The sequence below is a fragment of the Lissotriton vulgaris genome, chromosome 3_1 (assembly GCF_964263255.1).
Source record: "Lissotriton vulgaris chromosome 3_1, aLisVul1.2, whole genome shotgun sequence".
Lineage (NCBI taxonomy): Eukaryota > Metazoa > Chordata > Amphibia > Caudata > Salamandridae > Lissotriton > Lissotriton vulgaris.
Window position 1 is genome coordinate 1,354,036,989 of NC_141689.1, and position 26,389 is coordinate 1,354,063,377.

The window sequence follows — 26,389 nt, forward strand, 5'->3', positions numbered from 1 at the left end:
AACTAGCCACTTCTCGTTCGCTGTGAGGCAGCGGCCAACCTGCGGGGCGACGGCTGTACTCGTGAGCCAGTGTCGGAGCTGAAAGTATTGGAATCGTTATGGTTTCTCGATCCCATACATATCCCTTATGGTGTCTAGCGGCATGAAACCTTCCGTGTCGAACAGATGTTCGGCGGACCTACAGTCCGACCGTCGCCATTGGGAGAACGAGCAGGGGGCCATCCCGGGCGGAAAGGCCGGGTTATCCAGCAGGGGTGTCATTGGCGACGGAAAAGAAGTGAGATTCTTGGCGACCGCCACCGTGTCTCACACCTGGAGGAGTGTCCGGGTGACGGGAGACCTTTTGATGTACGCTGGTCTGTCCGACCGAGCCAGGAACAGGACTTTCCACAGGTGCATGCCAGCCATCGCCCTATCCTGGAACAACCAGTGTTTCTCCGAGGTAGGGCGTGACCACTCCAAGAGGTATCAGAGCTGCGCTGCCCGAAAGTATTGCAGTAGATCCGGGACTTCTAGGCCGCCTTCCGCAGGTGTTCGCATGGTTAAGTCCCGTCGGAGCAGGGGGCGTTTTCCCGCCCAAATAAATTGTTGTAGGATGTCCTGTAGTTTCTTAATCATCCCTATTGGGGGAGTGACCGGGATAGTTTGAAAAAGATACAGCACCTTGCGCAGCAGGGCCATTTTACCGCCCCCACGCGCCCGACCCAGGAGAGCGGCTGCTGGCGCCAACGCTGAATGTCCCCCTGAACGGTGGCGATGAGCCTAGTGTAATTGTGTTCGACCGTTTGGGCAGTGTTGGGTGTCAGGACAATCCCAAGGTAGGGCACTGACGTACTGGTGGATAGTCCACCGATATGCATCAGGCCTCTGTTGGCCAGGCGTATGTTACATCCTAGAGGTAAGATCACCGACTTCCCGACGTTAATTTTAAAGCCCAAAACTTTCCCGAAAGTCTCCATTTCGTGTAGAAAGGCAGGGACCGATAACTCGGGTTTGTCCAAGGGCACCAGGATGTCGTCAGTGTATAAGCTGATAGTTTGTCTCTCCCCCCCGAAGCTGATGCCTGTGATGGAGGGGTTGTCGCGAACCCGTTGTGCGAACGGTTCTATGTACATGGCGAACAAGAGTGGCGATAGTGGGCTCCCCTGCCGGGTACCACGCCTGATGTCAAAAGGCCGAGAACCAATTCCGTTGACCCAGATGGTTGCCCGCGGTGATGCGTAACAGCTGGCCACCCAAGAGCGGAATCTCTCTCCTAAGCCAAATCTCGCTAGTATTTAATCTAGTTGTTTCCAATCTACCCTATCGAACGCTTTTTCCGCATCTACCGAGAGGAGGGCTGCGTCAGAGTCATTGAAGTGGGCTTTGTCAATGACGTGTAGCAGGCGCTTGGTATTATCAGCACATTGACGATTAGGTATAAAGCCTGCCTGGTCGGGCTCTATGATACCTGGGAGGCACGGGCCGAGCCTAGCGGCCAGAATCCCGGTGAAAAGTTTTAGGTCCAGATTAAGCAGTGAGATTGGTCGGTAGGCCGCGCACTGGGTCTTGTCCTTGCCTGGCTTCGCCAGGACGATTATGATGGCCTCTAGCATGTCCTGTGGGATGGAGCCTGGACCCTGAAAGGAATTGAAGAGTTTGGTCAGTATTGGGGCTATGAGGGGGCAGAACGTTTTATAAAACCCCGTGGAATAGCCGTCCGGGCCAGGGGCTTTTAGCGGTTTGAGGCGCGCTATCGCAGATACTACTTCTTCCACGCGTATCGGGGCCTCTAGAGACTGGGTGTTAGTCTCATTGAGGACCGTAATAGCTGCGGCTTCAAGATAGGCGTCCCCTGCCTCAGCGTCCAGGGACGTGTCAGCTGTATATAGGGAGGCATGGAACTCCCTGAATGCTTCTGCTATCTGATCGTCTTCTCTGGCCTCTCTACCCCCCTCACCGTGAATAACAGGGATTGTGGAGCGGAGGGTTTTGGCTCTAAGCTTACTGGCCAACAGACGTCCAGTTTTGTCCCCCCCCCACGTAGTACGTGGGGCGGAGGCGCAACGCCGCGTACTCTGTGCAGTCGAGGTCCAAGCTTGCCAGCTGTGCCCTGGCTGCCTTTAGCTTTTTTTTATTTTTTATTTTTTTTAGTTTTCAAAAACCTTTATTAGGGAAAAACAACATCAGACACAGTTTCGTGCCTACATCCGTGTGAGCATCCGGCAGCGCTGAGATCAAAAGCTGAAATATAAGTCAATGCAAATAATATATAGAATACACAGCAAGCCGCCTACAACCGCTTCGGGCCGGCCGCGTTTAGCAATCAATATAATAATGGAGATCTAGTAAAAATCAGTTACAGTGTGCGGTAACACAGTTAGACTCTCTCTGCCTATAACATCGTGCAGTGACCAGGGCGGTGTGGGCATTCTACACATTGATTTCAAGGATACCGGTGGAATGAGAGGGAGCAGCTGAAAAAAACACTCAAGTGCTGCCACATTTCACTCACTCAGCAGTCACACCCAATAACAGGCATGCGACTCAATCTGCAATCCCCATCCGTGCATGAGATAGTGCGCACCAGCAACAGACAATTTTCATCTTCGAGCAGTTAGGAATCATTAGGTGCCTCAGACCTCTCCGTCAAGTAGGACAGCAGTGGTGACCAAATGTCTCTGGCCCTTGATGCACTAGGCAAAAGTTCAACATACACAGCAGCCGGTGGCCAACTCCGGAGCTCCCGGCGAGCTGCCTCTAAATCCGTCTTTCCACTTAGCCCTACTCCACCAAAATTACGAGAGGGTCGTTGTGGAAACCCTAGACTCCGTAGGGACTACTTCCTTGAAGTTTGCACGACTATAGCCAGCAAAAGGCCTACTTTGTTCCATCGTCTCAGGAGGCCTGGCGGCGATGGCGGCCGCTGTGACCGAGTATCGGGACTGCACTGAAGTCAGGCCTCCGGGTCCTGTGGCTGTCTGTCACGGTGAGAGTTCATGTGAGAGAGTCCTTGAGTGGTGCCCCGTTGACGCCAAGAGCCCCGAGGCGGTGTCCCGACTCCCCGGCGAAACCCACAAACTTCACCAAGATGGCGGCCGGAGCCATGCCGCGAGGATAGAGTGAGCCTGGGGACAGTCCTGCCGCTGACCTGCTGTCCGGGAGATGAGAGCAAGAGGGGCACTCTGCGGGGCCTGGGCGTTTTTGTGGATCAGGGAGACGGCCCCTGTTGAGGCGTCAGGGGCCCCCCGACGAGCGGACACTTTACCAAGATGGCGGCCGGAGCCGCGAAGCAGAGCTCGAGTGTGCTCCGGGCTTGATCCCGGCCCTACGGCTGTGTCTACGCACTATCGCCCTAAGAACTTCCCACAGTCACCTGCCTGGCACTGCTGTCGGACTTCCCTGGCCCTGCATTGATCCTTATTGAGCTGGGGTCTCCCTGTGGTGTCCCGCCACCCTGCACCCTGTTGGGACGCCCTTGTCCCTCTGAGAGAGGCCCTCGGTAACATCGGAGGTCGGGCATCCGGCCTTGTGAACTTGGGGGAGAAATACACTCTGTGCTCGCCGGACCCAACGACGGAGCTGCAGTCCTGGACGCCAAGGGGGGCACTCGGCGTGGCCTGTGACTTTGGGCTGATGCAGGCATAGGAGTACTGGCCGGGACTGGCACTCAGCCGACTACACGAACCGAGGCCCCTGGGGGGCGGGAAAAAGACGCAAGTGACCCCCGGTGAGTGCAGGGCGGGGAGGCCGGACTGCCCTCCCCTGTAGCGGAAGGAGGAGCTCTCTGATCCCCGACTACAGACAGAGCGTCGGAGGCGGCGTGAAAAGTGAGTTGCCCCGCGAGACCGACGTCACGGTAATGCAAGCCATGGGAAAGAAGGATACACTCCCCAAACCCTCTAAACTGGGGCCCATGGACAATTTCGCTGCACCTAGACAGTCGGCAGATGTCCTCCCTGCTGCCTCTGGCGTGCGCTCAGATACTGGCCTGCTAATGGGAGCCATTCAGGCGTCGCGCGCCGATATCCAGGAGTCCCGGGCTGCCCTAGAAGTCAAAATCGGCGAGGTGGGATCTGAGGTGACACTGCTACGGCAAGACTTCCGAAAGTTAACAGACAGGGTGACTACAGCTGAGACATGGATAGGCGAGGCCGAAGATTCGATCTCCACCCTGAGAAAAGACATGGCAGAACTCAAGGCATCCCATCGCCAACTGATGTGGAAGGTGGACGATGCCGAAAATAGGGCGAGACGCAACACCTGCTCTACGTAGGTTTTAGAGAGGGAATTGAAGGGACGAATATGGCAGCATTCCTCCACTCCTGGCTGACTAAAACCTTCCCGACTGCACAGTTCTCGACTTGCTTTATCATCGAAAGGGCGCACAGGGCCCTCCTGGCAAAGCCACCGGAGCGTGCGAGACCTAGACCGGTCATTGCGCGCTTTCTCAACTTCGTGGACCGGGACCTGATTCTGCAAGAGGATAGAAAGTTGAGGGAGATCCGACTGGAAAACACGAACATTATGATATTCCCGGATTACAGCCAGGAGGTGCAGAAACAACGCCACTCCTTTGACGCAGTGAAGGCAGAACTCAGAGACATAAATATTTCCTATATGCTCCTCTTCCCTGCGAAGCTAAGGTAATTTACAAGGAAAAGACACTTTTCTTTAATCATCCGGAAGATGCTTGGCAATGGCTGGAAGAATGTCCTATATTCCATAGCAGGGAGACCGTTGGACACGGAATGGTGGACAGGTCACCGCCACACTGGTCCCAGTGGGAACTACCGAAGGCACGGAGGCTGAAGTCCCGAAGGGCAAAGAGACAAATCCCGGCGACACCTTATCAGGGACAGGCTCAGGAGGTACACGGCATGGGCGATCGACCTCGCCGAGAGGAAGCGCCACGGCGGGATCTAGATTCAACTGTCTGCGAAGCCATGCCCAATCAGAGGGAGATGATGACGACGAGGTTGGGAGCCGTAATTCTGGGGGAGAAGAAGAGGTGGGGGGGGGGGGTCGCGCTCCATCCACCCTTTGGTAGAGGCGATCCGAGACCTGGAACACGACACGTCGGGGCCTAACAGTGTCCCCGATACAGACACTCAAGACTCTCACTCATGAACAATGGTGGAACAGGTTATGGAGATTGCAGCTCTTCGCTGGGGAGCACGCAAGTTGACACGCCCTCTTATATCTACACTTAATGTTCTCATTGGTTTTTGTTCTCAACCGCACAATTTTCCCAATGTTTGATATCAGTGCTTGTTTGGTGGAAGTAGTGCTGCATGCTCAGGGAGGAGTTGGTTAGAGCAGGCTAAAGGGGGGGGGTGCACAGGAGGGCGACAGGCCTTCTCCTATTGACAGTTCTGTCTTGTCAGGGGATGGGACTGGAAGGGGAGGGAGGTGGGGTGGGGGGAGGGGTAGGGGTAGGGGAGTTACACGTTAACTCAGGTTGGGGAAGGGGGGGATGAGTTGGGGTGAGGGTGCAGCAGTCAAAATAATGCAGTTATGTACCTCGGTGCTTCACACTATACATCCACACCAGAGACCGACCTCATTAAGGTATCCACATTTTGAATGGCAAGTGATGTAGCGGAGTTGCAGGCGTGTGACAGGGGAGGTAGTGTCCTGACGTGGAATGTGAACGGACTGGGATCTGAAGTTAAAAGAGGTCTAATGAACTCCTACCTTAAAAGGCTAGATCCAGATATATGTAACAATAGGTAGGGGAAGACAAGGATCAATTGTGATCCAGTAGGGCATTGATTACCATTCACAAGAGAAGGGAATGGAAGGTCCGGCCACAGTCGTAGCCCCAGATATGAAGACAACAAAAGAGATGACTGGGCTGTTCCTTAGGGAAGGAAGAAGGAAAGGGTCACTAGGGAAAAAGGGTTAGTGCTCAATGGAGGACAACCCCTACTGCAGGAAACCCATCTTAAAGGAACAAACTGTGCCTTCATAGCCAGGGGCCGCCATAAAGTTCTGGCTCATGTGGGCTACACGTCTGATTCCCGAGGAGAAGCTGTCATTATTAAAAAAAACACCCCATTCTGTACCACATGCACCTGGATAGATCCACTGGGGACATATGTGGGGGTCCAGGGGACATGGAATAGACGTACATACACGATCATCTCAGTCTATGCACCGCCCAAGCTACAGGCAAATACGATCAAGGCCCTCGCTCACATACTCCTAGAAACAGCTGACACCATCCAAATCGTGGGAGGTGATTTTAACGACGTGACAGACATAGGCCAGGATCGGTCAGGGACAGCAGGTAAAGGAGGGAACCGGACTACCCTATCCCAACTGATTGCTAATATAGGGCTCACAGACATCTGGAGATGGCTGCATCCTACTCAGATAGCCTACTCATACTACTCAGGGGCACATAAGGTGTTCTCGAGGTTAGACTATATATTTATGTCCAGACAGTACTTGAAGGTAGATGGCACTGCAGACTATAAGGCTAGGGGCATCTCTGACCATTCACCATTGTTAGTAAGGGTAGGACATACCCGGGGCACGGTGGGGACCACTTGGCGCCTCGCTGCCTGGTATCTTCAAAATGCATCTATTCTGCAAGGCTTGAGAGCAGACATTAAGGTTTATGTTGCTGAAAACGAGGGAACAGTAGAGTCGAATATCACCTTCTGGGAAGCCCTGAAACCGGTACTGCGAGATAGAATACAAAGTAGACTGGGAGAGGAAAGATGAAAACTCCAAGCTGAGAGACTATCCTAGGTTTAGAGAGGGAATACCAAAGTTTGAAACATGCTGAGACTCTTAAAAGACTGCTAGATGCCCAGAGACAATACAGAGAATTGGTTTACTAATGAGGCGAAAACTCAATCCCTAGCCACCCTTCACCGCCTCTACGACGTGGGGGATAAGTCAGGCAAACTACTAGCTTGGCTAAGTAAAAAGGAGCGAGCGACTAGATGGGTGGATCACATTAGGAATGCAGACGGGATACTTGTCAGTTCTGATGCACGAATAGCTGGCACATTCGCTACACACTACGAACTCTTCTACGCAGCCAGGGACCTGGGGACGCGTGAGGTAGCTCTACAATATATGGCACAGACGGACTTGCCTATGCTGTCTCCTGAGGCCCTTCTGGTGTTGGAGGGTGACATCACAGTAGATGACATATCTGTAGCCAGACTGAGACCGGGTAAAACACCAGGGCCGAACGGTTACCCGACTGAGTTTTTTAAGCATACGGCGGACCTCTTGGCTCGCCACCTGAAGGGTCTCTTTACCGGGGCTTACCAGGAGGGGGGGGCTCCCCCCAGACCTCTCCCTGGCTACGATTGTCCCGATACATAAAGAGGGCAAACCGCGAGAGGACTGTGCGCCCTGCCGCCCCATCTCCCTCCTGAACACGGAAGTGAAACTTCTAGCGACTATCTTGGCGCTCCGCCTGAGGTCGGTGATCCCAGACCTTATACATCTGGACCAAACGGGCTTCCTGCCAGACAGAGCAACCAGACTGAACCTTAGACGTACTCACAATTGGCTGCAGGAAGTGAGGGGAAGAAACGACCCACACTGGTTTCTCTCCCTTGACGCTAAGAAAGCCTTCGACGCGGTCCACTGGCCGTTCCTCTATGCTGTGTTGCAAATATTTGGTTTTGGCCCTAGGTTCCAGAGGTGGGTCCAGCTACTCTACACCGCACCAAGAGCCAGGATGAGGGTGAACGGGAGGCTATCGCGTGAATTTCAGATCCAGAGAGGGACCCGTCAGGGCTGCCCCCTGTCTCCCCTCCTCTTTGCCCTCACTATTGAGGTACTTGCAGCCAGAATCAAACAAAATGAGGGCATCTCCGGTTTTGAAAGAATTGACACAGAACCCACACAAGAAAATATATCCCTCTATGCGGATGACGTCCTTATGTATATTACGAAACCAGAGACCACTGTCCCGGAGCTATTCCGGGAATTAGAGCAATATGGTGGACGAGCGGGATACACAATAAATTGGCACAAATCGATCTTGTACGACCCTGGGGGACGAGGCTGGTGAGGGAGGCTGCCGGGGCAACTACTGACGTCGGTGGTGGGCTTCCAGTATCTTGGGATATACATCACCCTTGATAAGACGCTATCATTCCAAAAGAACCTGGAGCGGATCATAATGAACTCCGCAGCAGATATGGACCGCTGGAGACAGCTCCCACTCACACTTCTAGGTCGAGCGACAATGTATAAGATGATCATCCTACCTAAGTATCTCTTTGCCCTACAGAACGAATATTATCCGCTTCCGACAACGTTGATGGCTAAAATCCACTCTGACCTGAGGACTTTTCTCTGGCTAGGTAAGCATCCTAGAGTGGCCCTGACTACGCTCCAAAGACACCAATATAGTGGGGGGATATCACTCCCTAACCTGGAGGCCTACTACTGGGCGGAACACATGGTGCCGATTAATGATTGGCTACATGCCCCGGCGGATCACCCCACCTATGCCCTAGAGAGGCTAAAACTGTCGTCACAGAACTTACTATATTATCTCTATGGGGGCACTAGACGGGAACCGCCCCTCCCAGCGACGATTCTTACGCTAAATGCGTGGACTAAGGCCACAGAACGCATGGGATGGGAGAAGAAGCCCACCCGGCAAACGCCGTTATGGCACTGTCAGTGGTTAACAGAGCTCAATAAACTACGCGGCTTCCGAAGATGGGACGACATAGGTATCTCCACTATAGGGGATGTGATCGCCAAAGGGGAGATGAAATCCTTTATGGTCCTAAAGTCAGAATTTGGGCTTCATCACTCACAGCTCTTCAAATATGCACAGCTGCGACATGCGTGGCAGGCCCAGAATATCCAACTAAGCGATATCCCAGAATATGCACCTTTGGAGGGACGGCTCCTCCAAGAACGGATCCAAGGGAAGGCGGTCTCCCTCACATACAAAACCTTAACTAACAATATGCTAGGTGACCTGGCGAAGCTTAGACACACGTGGGAGGCGGAGGTGGGAGACATGGAAGACCTAGACTGGTACATAGTATTAATGCATCCCCGGGAGGTAGCAATTAAATCAAGACTACGCTTCATTCAATTCAATGTGCTTCACAGAACCTACTACGATAGAAAGCGCCTCCATGGAATGGGGAAAATAGAAGACATGCACTGTCTTAGATTCCGCCAACAAGACGGAGACTTTTATCACACCATTTGGGCATGCGATAGGATACAAAATTACTGGACGCACGTCTTCACAGAACTGGGAGAGGTTTTGGGGTCCCGCTCCAGCAGGAACCCAAGCTGGCACTATTGGGTATGACTAATGAGCTAGACCTGCCACGCCCACTCCTCACCTTCCTAGTTCTCGCACTAGTAGTAGCGAAAAGGGATATTGCAAAGTACTGGGGGTCGCCGGAGCCGCCAGGATTAGAGGAATGGAGAAGAGGGTTGGACCTTTACATGGCAGCCGAGAGAGTGACGTATAAAGCAAGGGGGTGCCCAAAAAAATTTCAAAGGTTCTGGACCAAATGGCAGCACTACCATGGGTTGGATGGGGGGTTATGAGGGGGGGGGAACTTGAAATTCTGGCTATTCGGTACTAAAGCACCTACAAGAGGGCTCCAGGTGGGACATGATATGATGATTGTACCTTGTATCAGTGGACGTTGAACTGGGGTGTCCCGCATTGTGACAGAAATTTGTGGCTTTGAGGTGGGTGGGTGTGGAAGTAGAGGTCTATATACTGCTGATTTCACGACTGTAATGTTGAGTTTTGATAAAATGCAAATAAAAATATTTTTATAACATACACAGCAGCCTGTTCCTGACAGTATACCATATCTCTTAGCCAGTCCTTGAATTTGGGCGCTCTTCCCCTGCCCCAGCGACAAGCTATGCGCCTCTTGGCCATCAAGAGTGCTGTGGCTGTGTATCGCCGATGGATCAAGGGCACATCATGAACATAACTCAGTAATGCTAACAACGGTGTGGCTCATAGCTGCACACCAGTCATCTGGCGCAGGGCCACAAAAACTTGCTCCCAATATACCTGCACTCCCGGACAATTCCAGGCCAAGTGTAGAAAGTCCGCTTGGGGTGTCCCACACCTATCACAGCTATCTGACTCACGAAGATGGAGCCTATGTAGCCTTGCCGGTGTATGGTACAGTCTGTGTAAAAATTTATAGTGGATGATACGTTACCTACTACTAGCTGAAATTCGTTCCGTTTGTGAGCAGCAATAGTGCCATTGTTCATCGGTTATGTCAAATCCCAGATCCTCCCCCCAATGTGTACGGGATGCCGGAGCATCCATCTCTCGCTGGGCCTGGACCACATGGTATATTAGGGATACCAATCGCTTGGGCGCTGTCTGCTGGAGGAGCTGGTGCATCGGCGCGAGCGGCGGAGGCTCAAATGGGAAGCCAGGGTGAAGTGATCGAACCTCCTGTTCAAGCCGTATGTACAGGAATGTATCTAAGGGAGTGCACTGTACATCTGTAAAAACAGCATCTGAGCCACGGAATTGCCCATCTGCATATAGGTCCCCCCAGGTTTGGAGTAACGTGCGGTCTCGAAATCTATGAAAGAGCGTTTCCTGCAAAAGAGGCATTGTGGGGTGGTATGCGAGGGGCAAGAGTGGGGAGTAGATCAGGGGAGCACCGAGGAGCTGCGCTATACTCCTCCACGCAGAAATAGTGGCATAAACAGTAGTCTGTGTGCGCTCACGGGCAGGTACTTCCATATATATGGCCCCTTCTATCGGATTCGGGTGAGCCAACCAGTGCTCGGCTGCTAGCTGTGGCATGTATCGGGGTTGTCAGATCCAATAATATAAAAAGTGAGCCTGCGCGCTTACATAGTAGAGTTCTAAATTTGGAGTTCCAAATCCCCCCTCCGAATAAGTCCTGGTCAGAACGCCCATTTCAATCTAGCCTGTTTTCCTCCCCAAACCAGCTTTATCATTTCTGATCTTAGCATCTTAAAAAAATGTCGGCCTGGGTGATACGGGATATTTAAGAATAAGTAAAGCAGCTGGGGTAGAATCACCATCTTAATCAAAAAGGCTCTACCAGCCATGGAGAGCGGAAGTCTTATCCATCTCTCCACCCTTTCAGTAATGCGAGCCAGCGCAACTCCATAGTTAAGCCTCATCAGTTCGTCCCTCCGTCTGGTTATTCCTACACCCAAATAACGTATCTCCTCCGCGCACCACTCCAGTGGGTAGTCTAGGGGGAAGCGAACAACCGAATCGGTCAGTGGGAAAAGACAGGATTTGCCCCAGTTGATTCGGACACCCGATAGTCGGCCAAAAACAATAAACTCTCGAAGTAGAGTATTCAGGTTTGTTTGAGGATCTCTCACATAGAGGGTGATGTCATCTGCGTACATCGAAAACAATATTTGCCTCAGGTTGCAGCGCAAGGCCATGTCGCTTTGATGCTGTCTTAGGCGTGCCGCCAGTGGCTCTGTCGCCAATGCAAATAATAATGGAGACAGCGGGCAGCCCTGGCAAGTGCCTCTGGTGATCGCGAAGCTATGCGACACATGACCATTGATCAGCACCCTAGCTCCCGGCTGATGATACAATAACCGGATCCATGATAGAAACAGCTGCGGGAACCCCATACGGAGCATGACACCAAAGATATAGTTCCATTCAACGGAATCGAAAGCTTTAGTGGCGTCTAGGAATACCGCCGCCAAGGGCAGCTCCGGCGAGACATTATGTAAAAGAGTGAAGAGAGTTCTCGGGTTATGGGAAGTAGCCCTGGCCAGAACAAATCCGGACTGGTCTGGTAGGATCAGATGTTCCAACAGCAGACTCAGCCGATTAGCCACAAGTTTGGCCAAGATTTTGGCATCACAATTGAGAAGTGAGAGAGGCCTATTTGATACCATCCTCAGAGGCACCCTCATCTACAGACCCCCGGGTCCACGCACCCAATTCAGCGAAGACATCGCCGACTTCATCAGCCTGCACGCCCTCCCCTCAGCCGACTACATCCTCCTAGGGGACCTCAACTTCCACCTGGAGAACAACAAGGACCGTAACACCGCCACCCTGCTGGATAACCTCGCTAACCTCGGACTCAAGCAACTGGTGAACACCCCCATCCACTACGCCGGCCACACGCTTGACCCTGAGCATGGGCAGAAAATCCGTTCCGCTCGCGGATTTTGCGGATTTTCGGTAAATTCGCGATCCGCGAACGCTCGCGAATTTACCGAAAATCCGCAAATTCGCACGCAGCGTTTTTTTTTTTCTTGGTGATACAATTTTGCGGCGTGCGGCGTAAGTTCGCAATTGCGAACATGTAGGTGCGGCGGGCAGCAACAATCTCGCACTCGCGAAATTACAAAATTTTCGATTCTGCCCAAGAAATCCACTAGCAAGCAGCATAGACCTTCTGAAAATGATGATTTTTATCAGAATAACTCCTCAGGTTGACATTTGCCTGCCCTATTTTGGATTTGAGGCCTTTTAACTTTCTTTGGATCACTTTTGGATTAGAAATCAACTTTCACAAGTACGTTTGTTTGGGGCATTACATTTGCTGTTCTGCAGAAAAACGAGTTTTGCTAAACTGAAAGCACTCAGCAGGTGCAAAAGTTCAAATTCATCATTAGTAACCATTCCCTGTAGTGCTTCCTGACTGGGGCCCCTCCAGAGTTCAGTTGCTAGTTGCAACAATTGTATGACCCTGCTCTGACCCTCACAGCCGGATCATAGAATAGCTACAAGTAGGCCACAAAGGTCCTGGAAAAAAAAATGCACTGCAACAGAAACCAAATTACAGATAAGGAAGCAGGTGCCAGACTGGAATTTTAAAACAGTGACACATTAATAAATCAACCCCAAATTAATTCATGTCAGTTGAAGCAGAGCAGGTGTGCTTGCTTTTTCCCCCATAATCTACAGTGATGATGATGAACCAGAGGGTGGCATTGATGTACCAGAGGGTGGCATGGGTGAAACAGAGGGTGGCAGTGTTGAAACAGAGGGTGCTGTGAACCTGTGATGATGAACCAGACGTAGAAACAACATAGTCGCGACCGTAGCGTGCCAACAAGTAAGTTCGCAATTGCGAAATGGTACAAAATCCTCGCAAACTGGCAGAAACACTTGCGAACACTATAAAAACAAAAAATCTGCAAATTCGTGAGAATTTGCGGATTTTGCGGATTGCGAGTTCGCAAATACGCAAATTCGCGAACGCCAGATTCGCAAAATTCGCCCATTCTTACTTGACCCCGTCTTCTCCTCCAGCAAGCACATCTCCTTCAGCCACTCCACCGGACTCCACTGGACTGACCACAGCTGCATCCACTTCAGCTTCGGAAAAACCACGACCTACCACAACCCGCAACAGGGACCTCGCAGGAGCTGGAACAAGATCACTGCCGAGCAGCTCACCAACTCCCTCCGCCAGAACCCTCCCGCCAGCACAACAGACCCCAATGACCTCGCACCACTGAAGGACCCTCCCAGCAGACCCGGCAGCTAGAAAGCCCCCTGGTTCACCGACGAACTCAAGACCTCCAAGAAAAACTGCTGCACCCTCGAGAAAGCCTGGCGCCACAACCAGATCACGGACAACATGACGGCCCTCAAGCAAGCCACCCGCAAACACCACCAGCTGATCCACACCACCAAGACCACAGCATTCAAAGAACGACTGGACAACAAAGCCCACAACAGCAAGGAACTCTTCAGCATCGTCAAAGAGCTCTCCAACCCCAGTGCCGGAAACAACGACATCACTCCCTCGCAAGATCTCTGCGACTCACTCGCCTCGTTCTTCCACCGCAAGATCGCCGATATACACAACAGCTTCGGCGCACCAACCACGCACCCAACCACCGAACCAATGCCCCCCACAACCACCCTCTGCGCCTGGAACCCGATCATTACCGAAGACACCACCTGCACGATGAACACCATCCACTCCGGATCACCAGCCGACAAAACTAGCACACATTCGGGAGGTCAGGAACATGGCGAGAGGTATATCAGATCACTCCCCATTGTGGGCCGAATTCGTTATTGGCCAGCACAGAGTTGGAAGAATTGCTCCCATTATCCCCTGGCATCTCCGAAATCCGGTGGTTAATAAAGTATTGCATACGGCAATAGAATATTACATTCAGGACAGTCTAGGCAGACATTGTGGGAAGCGTTCTAAACAGTCATAAGGGCCCAAGCACTCTCCCAAATAGCAGGTGTGCGAAAAGAGAAATGAAAGAGGAAGTTGCATTAGAGAAAGAAATTCTCCGTCTAGAAGAAGAGATTGAGGGGGGATCCACTTCGGATAGGGCTCACGTCCTACAGCTAAAGAGGGATAGCTACACAGCCTTAGTAACAGGGAGAGCTGAAGTAATGGGAAGAGAGACGCAGACCTGAATATATGATATGGGGGACAAAGCGGGGAAACTAATTGCATGGTTGGATAAAGAAGAACTAGTGAGTAGATTGGTGCCCGAGTTGACCGACAGGGCGGGTCGCCTTGCCACGAACCCTCAAGAGATTGCCAACACATTTGCAGCTCATTACCAGGACATATACTCCTTGCAGTCATCATACACAGCGATTCCCAAGATTTCCTTAAAGACATTGCCTTGCCCAAGCTTTCGGCCACCGACTTACAGTTCTTAGAGGGGGATCTTACAACAGCTGAGATAGCCCAAGCGATCAGAAGTCTTGGTACTGGGAAGGCATCAGGCCCCAATGGCCTACTGATTGAACTCTACAAGCTCAAACCTGATACCATCACCCGCACATGCGTGCAATGTTTGCGGAAAGTAAAGAAAGGGGGGAACTGCTGCGAGACCAGAGGATAGCGACTCTGGGTACAATACACAAGGAGGGCAACAGAATGTGCCTCGTATAGGCCAATCTCTTTATTGAATGCTGAACCTAAGATCTTGGCTAAACTCCTCGCTACTAGACTGGTCAAGGTGATTGGCGGGTTGAGTCACCCGGATCAATCAGGCTTAATGCCTCAGCGCAACACTGCCCTAAACCTTCGCAGAGGACATGGAGTAATAGGGAGGGCGGCCACTATTCGGGAGGCGGCAATAATCGTGTCATTGAATGCCACAATGGCGTTTGACACGATTGAATGGCGGTATCTTTTCGCAGTCCTCGGGAAAATGGAATTTGGTCCCCGATTTATCCAATGGGTACATCTCCTATATTCTAAGCCTCTAGCCCAAGTATTTGTTCATAATAAAAAGCCTGAAGTATTCACCCTGGTTAGAGGAACTCGTCAAGGTTGCCCCCTCTCCCCAATGCTGTTCGCTCTGGCTTTGGAGCCCTTAGCATCCTGGGTGCAGAAAGATCCGATAATTTGTGGACTGAAATGGGTGGACACATTGGAGGACTGCATCTCATTGTATGCAGACGACATACTCCTGTTCTTGGCCTCACCAAACGCATCCCTCATATCTGTATTAGATATCTTTGCAGTCTTTGGCAGGTACTCGGGGTACTCAATCAACTGGAGTAAATCTATACTGTACGTCCTTAATGATTCCCAGCCGGATCTCCCCCAGGGATGCCCGGTGCAGGTCTCCTCGTTGGGCTTTAAGCACCTAGGCATTTATATCACAGCTGACCCAGCGAGCAGATTTGTTCACAATCACCTCCCGCCCCTACAGAGATTAAAGAGGGATACGGAATGCTGGAAAGGGCTTCCACTCTCGCTGCTGGGCAGGGCATCCTTATTTAAAATGATGTCCTTGCCTAATTTCCTGTATGTGTTTCAAAACTCATTAGACCTAGTCCCTGCCAGCTATTTTAGGGAAATTGAAAGCCTGCAGAGAAGCCTGTTGTGGAGTGGGAAGCCACGGATAGCACTCTCAAAACTAAACCTCAACTGGTATGATGGCCGTATTAGTCTCCCTGACCTTAAAGAATATTATTGGGGGGCGTGGCCAAGATGGCGACCGGGGTGGACGTAGGCGTGTGAGGCTCCCAGCCCAGTCCCCCGTCCTGACAACTCACTAGCCCGTAATCCCCCAGAGCAACCCCCAGAATGAGAGCGATTGTTGCCCAGCACCAAGGAGGATGATCGCGAGCGGCCGGCACTACCGCCGGGAAAGCGCGAAAATAGAGCCCCCGGCTTTGGGGCCTGGTGCCAGGGCTCGTGCACGGAGGGCGGCTCTCACCCCCAGCAAAGTAACGGAGGCCCGGTGTGTGAGGCGACTGGAGAGGCAGTCGGAAGCACGGCAGGGACTGGTGCTGACGGTCGGGTGAGTGCGCACTGGAACGGAGCGGGGGGCCGCACCTGGCTGCACGAACTGCGCAACTCGAGCCCCCGGGTTGCGGGCCTGGCGTCGGGGCTCGAAGGCAAGGGGCAGTGAACATCCCTCACTGTATAACTGGGGCAGGGTGCACTCAGCAATTGGGACAGCAGAGATAGGAGCGCTAGTGCCCGGTGCCCCGGGGGAGAGCGGCTGAAGCCCGGTGAGGACGCATTCGGCAGCGAGGAGCGGGGACACCGGGCCCCAGGCTTGGAGGGCTTGCACCGGGGCTCGGGAGTGAGAGGTGGCAGACACCCACAGCAACACAGCGGGGACCGGGAGTCGACGGCATCTGAGGTAACATCCCAAGGCACGGTGCAGAGTGGAGCGGACAGCGCCCGGTGCCCTGGCAGTGATCTGCTGAGGAAGCCCGTGAATAGGGTGGGAGGCCACGCTCTGCAACACGCTACAAGCCTTGGGCCGGGGCACCTTTGCGAGGGGCTATGGGGCGGCCTGCACCCCTATTTCCATCAAGGCCGGAGAACTGGGGCCCAACCACAGGTGCCACTGGGGCGCACCGCGCGGGCTCTGTCTCCTCTAGAGTGGAGGCTGACCTGAGGCTCTCAGCAGATGGTGAACACCGGTACCATGGCGACGGGGCAGCGCAGAACTGGGCACACGATAACAGACATGTTGGGGAAGAGCGCCCTTAAAGGAGAAAAGAGCCCTACAACCTCGGCCGTGATGAAGAGTGCAACGGGGCCAGAAGACGAGGGTGCCCCCATCACCAAATCTTTCTTGGAGACTCTTTTTAATACATTGCGAGAGGACTTCCAGACATTGAAACAGGACATGGCGGGGGAGTTTAGAGAGCTGCGCAGAGACGTGGATGTCCTGGGAGAGCGGGTGGCCGCAGTGGAGGAGACCGACCAGTCTAGAAGTGAGGAGGTGGAGCAGCTGCAACAAGAAGTGGTGCGCCTCAAGGAACAGCAGGTCGACTTGTAAGCGCGCGCGGAGGACCTTGAAATTCGATCCCGGAGAAATAACATAAGGGTCCGAGGCCTACCACTTAAAGCGGAGGGGACAGATGTTACTCTCTTCTTGCAAGGCCTCTTTAGGGACATTCTGGGGGAAAGAGAAGATTTCGACATACGCATCGACAGGGCGCACAGAGTAGGCCTGGCGCGCCGAGCGCCTGCTCCCCCCCCCCCCCCCCCCGGACATCCTGGCGTTCCTTCCTGATTTTCCCTTAAAGGAGCGTATACTACAGGAGGCCTGTAAGAAGCAACCCCTCTGCTACCAAGACCACCTGGTGGCACTGTTCCAGGATCTTTCGGCCATCACCCTTCAGAAGAGAAAAGCTTTTAAACCAGCCACTACATTTTTGCGGGAAAAAGGCATTCCCTACTCATGGGGCCATCCCTTTAGGATAATCTTCAAATGGAACGGAGCCCTGCAACAGCTCTGATCCCTGCAAGACACGTGCGCACTACTGGGAATAAACCTAGATGAAGATTCCAAGAGGGACGATCCCTCGGAGCGACCTACGCCCAAGTCTTCGCCACGAACCTCTAACGACGGCTGGCAGCGAGTAGGGCGTCAGCACTGGCCCAAGGGGTCTCTTAATCCGGACCCACAACTGATGGCGCAGGAACAGGCAGCGGACATCCAAGAGGTATTCAGAGACACAGCGACATCGGAATAGCCCCACGGAATACGTACAGTGCCCTGGTGCAACAGCTCCTTCAGAAATGTGCACAGGGGTCTATCTGCTTCAGGATCAGCAGGTCAGGGGGAGACGGGGGGGCGACGGGGTCACCGTTGCCACACACTCCTCCACGGGAAGACTCTGTGGGCCTGAACTGTGCTCGGATAGGCCCAGGACTATGATGAAGTTGGGTTTCCAGTTGGGGTTGGGGATGAGGGAGGCTAGGGGGCAGGGGGGACCACAGTTGGGGTGCAGTGTTGGTTCTCCAGTGTCAGGGAGAGAGGGGGAGGGTGGGAGGTGGGGATCTGGGGTTGGGGGACTGGGGCTGTAGTTGAGGCGGGGAGGGCGCAGGTGTGTTCTACTTGACAAGGGAAAGGGTGGGACCCTACGAGGGGGCTCTAGCTCCGAACACAGTGAGACGGAACACACACACATCCATGGCTGAGGCGACGCTCCAGGTTATTACCTTGAACGTCGAGGGACTAAATAACCTCATCAAAAGAAGAGCGGTGGGGGGAGGAGCCAAGCAGAAATTCGAAATGGCCGCATAGTCGCTCGGCTCCGTGAGCCCTTTCGCCCCACACGTCTATCCTGACGTCTATCCTGAATCACGAAGGCATACTTTAATAGGAGAAAGAAAACGAGCACCTACCATTTGCTCCCGAAAATCCTGCGTGCAGCAGATCCTGAGAACTGTCCCCGACTGCTCCGCGGCCCACGTGGTGATGAGACCGGGGCGTTGACTCGGCAGGGCCTCCGGCCGCAGCTGCAGCACCGGCGGCCGTTGATGGCGGTAGGGGGCCTGTCGGTGGGTGCTGTTGACATGAAGGACCGCTGCTAGCGGTGAAGACCCGGTCCGCTTGGCGGTGACCCCTGAGGGGCAGTGTGGTGGCACAGGATCGGAGGGGGCGCATGCCTCCTGCCCCCTCCCCAAACTTTGTTGCCCGGGCATAGCCAAGGACTGCCCCCAACATAGGCGGGCGACTCCCGGGGCCCGGCAGGGATTTTAGCCTTTTGGTGGCTCTCCTTTCAGGAGCCTGCCTCACAGCTTTCTGCCCCGGGGACGCATCCCGTGGCGCCCTCGCGGTGAGGCCTGGTCCCTGACAGTGGTGAAGAGGGACGGGCCGACTGGATTAAGATGGCGGCTGGTGCCCTCCTCTACGGCCCGTGTCCACGTCGGGTGGCTGTTGCACGGATGGGGCCGGGATGCTCGCAACATACGCAGGAGTTCACATCCTGGGACGTGTTGGCTGCCTTAACAGTTTTGCACGAGACCATGCTTTGCCATGCCTGGGACCTGGGTGAAAGACTGGACGCCATTGCTGTCTCGCCGTCTCTAGCCGCCACGGTCCGATTCCAGGGGGCTGCCGATGAACTTGCTGCTGAGTCCATGGAGGAAGTTCCAGCTCCGCAGAGGCACCGGGAGCCGCTCGAGGTCCGGGCTCCCGTGCCCGCGCGAACCGACTTGATTGCTTGTATGGATGTCTCCTTGGGACACATATCCAACTGGCGGCTGGGGATGGAGCGCTGTTTTCCCTCTTGGACTGGCCTGGTCCTGTCGCGGCGGTGGCCAAGCTGTGCGACTCTCCTCTCCTGGATGATGTTATTATCTGTGAACTTTGGGAAGTTCCCGAGACCCGCGTCGATATTGCCTGATTTTTGCTGTCTGTACTTAGATGGATTTGGATTGTTGTGCTCTTTTATGGCTGCGCCCCAACCGGACCCACCCATATTGTTTGGACCCTCAGGACTGTGCTTTAAATTGATTAACGAGTGGACTTCTGGCGGTACCGCTGTCAGACAGGGTCAGGGATGATGTGGTTCATGGTCTAATGGCTTTATTGTTGGCAGACGGTGCAGTGGGTATGTTCGATCGATATTTCATCGCTATTGTGCTCGGGATTTGTTATTCTTCATTACAGTGTTGCTTCCTTTCTGGGTTTTTCGAGGTGTAGGGGTGAAGGGCGGGCCGGGCGGCACGATGAGGGCCCTCCTCCGCTTACTTTCTTTTCCTCTTTCCCCTATCTTTCTATATTTCGGGTCTCTATTAGGGCGACAGGCACGCTGCTGGGGGGGTAGGCCATGGCCTTCTGCGGGTGTGCAGGGTGGGGGGTTGAGGGATGGGTGATTGATCGGTATTTGTTTCTATGGCCCTTTAGTCTTTCTTCTCTTTTTAGTGTCGTCGTCGCTCATGCTCTTTGCGGTATGTTTGGTATTGAGGGGCGGGGGTTAGGATTGCTGTACGCTGGGGTTGCGCCTGCATTTCTTCTGCTTTGTATATCTTATCCCCCAATATTTCCTCCGTATTAATACTGTTTGTAGATATCCTGATTCGCACACTATTGCGGGACTGTGTACGACTGTGCGACACCTCTTCCTTAGTTCCTTATTTAAAATGAACCTCTTAAATCCTGATTTCAAGCTGTTGTGTCTGATTACAAGCTATGTACTGTTATTTTATGACCCCAGGTTTCGAACTGCTAAAACTATACATATTGCTTGCAGTATTCTCGCTCTGTTTAGCGGCCGGCCGGGATGGTTGTAGCTTGTAGGCCTATACTTGTAACTGCATGTGCTACAAATAAAGGTTCAAAAAAAAAAAAAAGAAGAGCGGTGCTATTCTACCTAGAGAACTTGGGGGCAGCCATATGCTTGCTGCAGGAGACACATTTACTCCCCAAGGACTGAGACCGTATGAGATCCAGGGCCTTCCCACAACAACTCTACTCATCCACCAATGAGAAGAAGGCAGGGGTGGCTTTGCTATTCGCACAACATTTCAAGGGCAGGTTGGGAGATAAGGTCGCAGAAACCAAGGGTAGATTCCTAGCCTACAATGTCCTCATAGGGGATCTGTCGCTCGTCATAGGGTCAGTATACGCTCCCAATGCCAAACAGGAAGCCTTTCTTAAAGGGGCAATTGCAGACATGGTAGTGACTAACCAACGATATACACTGGTGGGGAGGGGACATCAACCTGGTGATGAGCACTGAGAAAGACAGGTCAGGACAGGGTTTCGGCAACACAGGGGCAATCTCCGCAGAGGGGGGACACTGGCTAGCCAGCAGAGGGTTTGTAGATCTTTGGAGGGGGTCCCACCCCACTGCCCCGGGATACACCTTTTATTCACATGTACACCGCACATACGCCAGAATCGATCACTTCTTCGGCTCCGCCCACCTGGTCCCCTTGGTCCGCGATATCGAGGTCACCCCCACGGCCCTGTCGGACCACGACGCGGTTATGGTAAGTTTGTCGGTCCCAAGCGTGAGGACGCGCAGCAGCAAGTGGCGCTTTCGAGAGAACCTGCTGCAGCGCAAAGGGGTGGCACAACAGCTTTCCAAAAGCATTGCAGACTACCTAAGCATAAATGACACGGGAGAGGTGGCTATGTCGGCTGTGTGGTGGGCACTGAAGGTGGTGGTACGGGGGTAGCTAATTGCGATTGCTGCGGCGGACAACCGGGAACGCACGGAGCGATGCCAGGAGTTATCGGAGCAGGTGACGGAACTCGAAAGGGTTCACAGCCGGACAGGGCCACCTAGGATCTGGCGCAAGCTAAAGGCAGTCATAATCCACGCATGCTTCTCGATACAGTCTTCCAGGAGGTGTTGCGTGAAGAAATTAGAGATTTTTTTTACGAAATAAGGGATCGGTGCAGAGCGTGGACACCATATGGGAGGCGTTCAAGGTGACATTACGAGGGTTTTGCATTTCAAAGGGGATGGTGTTGCTCAAAGATATTGTTAACACACTCGACAGACTAGAGCGCGAACTCAAAGCACTTGAAACTAGACTAATGACCGCTCCGCACCCTGATACGCGCCGTGATTTTAGAACTTAGCTCACTGCATATACTGAGGAGGCGGATAGGGAAGCAAAGTTTTGAGGCAAGCATTGGAAGGCTCGCCGGTTTGGTGAAGGGGAGCGACCGGGGAAAGCATTAGCTGATATGGTCAGACAGCCAAGCTATGCTAACTATGTGATAGAGCTGGAAAAGACTGACGGCACGCACTGCTGGGACACCGCCACTATCCTTGGCACTTTTACCGAGCATTACACGACTCTTTACACCACATCTGGAGGGCGGGATTTAAACCTTGATGATTACCTTGGGGACGTTACCCTGGGCTGGCTCAGCGATATCCACCGGACGTTCCTCAACGCTCCGTTTGAACTCGATGAAGTTCGGGAGGCTATCATGGGCATGCAGTCGGGCAAGGCCACTGGACTTGATGGAATTCCTATAGAATTCTACAAGGCGTATATAGATTTAATGGCTCCCATACTGCGAGAAGTTTATGAGAACTCGTTAGAAGTTGGTTCCCTCCCCCCCTCCATGAGGGACACATTAATCATTTCATTGTTGAAACCTGACAAGCCCGCTCACTGCTGACGAAAAAAATCTCCGGATCCAGTCTGACGCCTAAGCGTAATTCTCAAGCTAAGGAATCTATGACTAATCTATGTCTCTTACAGATATATCGTTACCGAAGGTAAGTAACTTGTTCTTTAAATACTGTGCTATGTCATTTTTGTTTAGAAAAGTTGTTCTTTTGGGTGCCTTGGTGTTTCATAAAGACACAGTGCATATCACTAATCTTCCTTGCTTGCTCATTTGTATTGCTTTGCTGTCCTGATACCATGCTGTTGGATTTATAGCTTTATTGTTTGCAAAATAAAGCCTTATGCACCCATTGGCTTCATGAAGAAGCAACAAACATACTGACCTTTGATGCAAGTATCAAGTATGCATTATTTTGTTGCATATACTTTTAGGATCACCGTATAAATGTCATCTTCTGACCCCTTTTCATAATACTCTTTCTTTATATTACAGCTCATATCAGCTAATGCAGTTGTTTAGATAAGAAACCCTATTTCCTGCTTCGATGCATTTTTAGCTTACGATTTTGATTTATTATAGGATGTTCATTTTAGTATAGATATGGCCAACATGGACAAAAGAGCTTGATTATTACCAAAACCTGTCTAACAAAAAGACAGAACTACTGTCTTTGCCAATGCGAGAATCACATTTTTTCACACACATATCTTACTAAAGTTGCACTGTTGGAAGTAACGCTTTGTGTTACATTTGGGAGTTGAACTACTCTAAACAGAAGGAACGGAAAATAATCGCTTTTCAATTGTTCTAGAATGATACAGCACAGTGAATGCTAAATTTGGATATGAAAATGAAATGTATCTGCCCTTGTGACAAGGCCTTCTATTTTGGTGTTCATGTTGTAAAACCCTGGATCACTGCACTGTGTTACGACACCATCTAACTCAAAGGTGGACAGCGATTTCAAAATATGATAAGAAACATAGAGTTTTAAAAATGTCTTTGTATGGTGTGTTCCAAAATGATTTAAAGATACAGTACCATGAACTGTGCTAACATCCCTTCCCCTTGTTTCCACCAGTGGTATCATATCTGACCTTTTCCCGGGAGTCACCATACCGGATCATGACTACGGCACACTACAGTCAACGATCATAGAAGTTATGATTGCAAAAGGTTTGCAGCCTGTGTCCTGCCTGGTTCACAAAGTGATTCAGTTCTATGAAACGATGCTAGTTAGACATGGCGTCATGCTGGTTGGTCCAACAGGAGGTGGGAAAACAACAGTATATGAAATTTTGGCAGCAGCCCTGGGAGCTTTACATAAAGCAAAGGAGAAACACCCGTTTTACAGACCAGTAAAAACATACGTTCTGAACCCAAAATCAGTAACCATGGGTGAACTGTACGGTGAGGTTAACTTACTGACCTTGGAGTGGAAGGATGGATTAATGGCCCTCAGCGTCCGTGCAGCTGTCAACGACACTTCTGAAGATCACAAGTGGATTGTGAGTGATGGACCAGTTGATGCACTCTGGATTGAAAATATGAATACAGTGTTGGATGACAACAAGATGCTTTGTTTGGCAAACAGTGAACGGATTAAATTAACTCCACACATCCACATGGTGTTTGAGGTAAATTTATGACAACTTTTTTGTTGGTGATAAAGTACACAAAGCCAGCCTATCACACTTCTATTCATTGAATGGTAGTTTAAGGGGTTTGTAGTTGTGCTCTCTTGATTATTTCATTGTAACATAGGAAAATGGTCCTGAGAGTTCGTGAGTGTGATCAAATGAATGGTGTTACCACCCAAGTGGAGAAGTGTCGCTCAATGATTAGAGCGGCAGACCCTGATGCAGAGGTCTAGCCCGGGACCAGGGTTCAATTCCCCGCCTCAGCGGGTCTTGGGCTCAAAATTCCGCGGACCTGATAATTCTCGCCTTGGTGCCTATTCCAATCATGGAGTCCCACTCTGCAACTCTGGGCAATAGCTTGCTTAATCTCCACAACGGCCCCCACAACGCTAAGGATGCCTGGCCTCCACCTTGGGGGTGCCCAGGAGTGGACGCCTCACAGGGAAAGTCAGGATGGGTTCCACAGCGGTATTCGTACAAGCGCCTTGAGACCCTTGCGGGGGAGTAGTGCGCTATACAAGTATCAATTTACAATTTACATTTTACCCAAGTTATTTTGAAATAGCACACGTGAATTATTTTAATGAGACAAGTTGTTGTGGATTCTAACAGTTCAAACTTATTTTGAGTTCATTTTATTACTGGATCGCATCATGTCCAAAGCAAATTATTGGATGTAGGCTGTTTTGATGTCTCCACTTAATGGCTACAAGCAGGAGTTATTTCATTAATTCTGATTCTTGTTATTGCATATGAAACCCAGGAACAATCAATCAATCAATCAATCAGGGGGTTATAAAGCGCGCTACTCACCCGCAAGGGTCTCAAGGCGCTGGGGGTGGGGGGAGGGGTTTGGGGGCGAAGGCAGTGCTGGATAAGTCTTAGAGCCAGGTCTTGAGGTCCTTCCTGCATGTGTGCAGGGTCGGGAAGCGACCCGAACAACACTCTTCTGTTAGGATCTTTCTTATGACTTTGTGTCCAGAATCGCATGTCACAACTGTGTTTTTTAAACATTTCTCATTGCACATCTGGAACTATATTTCCAATGGTTTGTCCCTAGTTCAAGTGTCCTTCTGAACCTACAGAATGCATTAGGGTTGTTTTATCGGCTGTACATTATAGACAAGCAATGGCAATACCAATTGGTCTTGCTCACCTTTATATACAAGTAGGACCAACTGGCATTGCCTATGCGTAGAGGTCTGCAATGTCGGTCATGATCGATGTTGTATCTTTCACGTCTGCCTGCATTTTTCTAGTAACCTCTAAGTGGCACTGAAAACAGTTCTGCTAACAGGGCTCTGTTTTCATGGTCTTGCTTGATAGTGCAATTGCTGTCAGATAACTATATGAGACTCACTAGACGGGGACATTAGCTCTGCCCACACTTTGGGAATTAGGAGTACAGGATTTGATTTGGTAGTTGTGTGTTTCCACAAAAAAGTGTTTGCCTTTCCACACAGCTGGCATCTAGCTGGCATCTGGCATCCAGCTGCTTGAGAATTAACTTTCATGGGAGCACACATTAAATTGTAATGCTGTTAACAGTGTTTTAGGTTAACTACTTGATTTATGGTGTTTGTCTTTCTCTGGTAGCAGCACAGATGGGAGATAGGCAGCAATAAAGAATGCACTGAATTTATGTGAGCAACAAAAAAGAGCTTTCAGATTCCTACTGAGAGAGAGGCTTAGGCTCCATCCACATGATGGTCCTTTGAGTACAATATTTGACTGGGACGAAAGTTTGTGCTTTCACTTGAAAGACTATTTGTATCACACTGTGTGGCATACAGGAAAGCTTATACTTAATACAGGACTGAGATATGGTGGCAAGCCAACTTTTAAGACTATAAGCCAAATCTGTTTATGAAATGTTATGATAAAGACACTAGTCCTGACATATGTATTGTGAAAAACATATTAATGTCATTAGGAATTTAAGTGTTGATTGCTTTTCCTGTCTAATAAAGCCTACAGGTAGGTATTTTGCTCCATGGAATCTCACAGATTACCATAGTAGGCTATACTTTGGTGTTGGTAACACCGAGTGACAAACCATTGATGTAGATTCAGAGTCTCCAACCTTTTCTGCAGTGTGAGCTACTTCTGATCAGTAAAAATCACTGTGAGCTACTAAAGGCTAAACAACGTGTGCATTGTTACTAGACACTCTGATGCCCCGCTTCATTGACATAGATCCCGGTAATATGGTTTGAAAAAAAAAATACTTTGACTTGGGGCACAATGACAGGGCTGCCATGTGTGTCAGTGAGAGCATGGTCTTGTAGGAATGTATGAATATCTATGTATATGAATAGGATATATGTATACTGTGGACTGAGAGCCTGTGTCATATGTTCTTAAAACATAGGACATACATTTCTACCATATGTGGCACTGATACATGTTTTTCACAAACATACATTTTTTTTTTAAATGGAAGATATTTTAAGTGCAGAATTTTTTTGCAT

General features: G+C 51.2%; 1 protein-coding gene across 1 annotated transcript in view; it reads left to right on the top strand.

The window, feature by feature from the left end:
- DNAH6 (dynein axonemal heavy chain 6) overlaps positions 1–26,389 on the top strand; it is a 2,460,712-nt gene that overhangs the window by 1,110,465 nt on the left and 1,323,858 nt on the right. Inside the window, exon 34 of the mRNA XM_086961829.1 lies at positions 23,360–23,915. Coding sequence (XP_086817955.1) covers positions 23,360–23,915 — 556 coding nt within the window. The remainder of the gene's footprint in view (positions 1–23,359; positions 23,916–26,389) is intronic.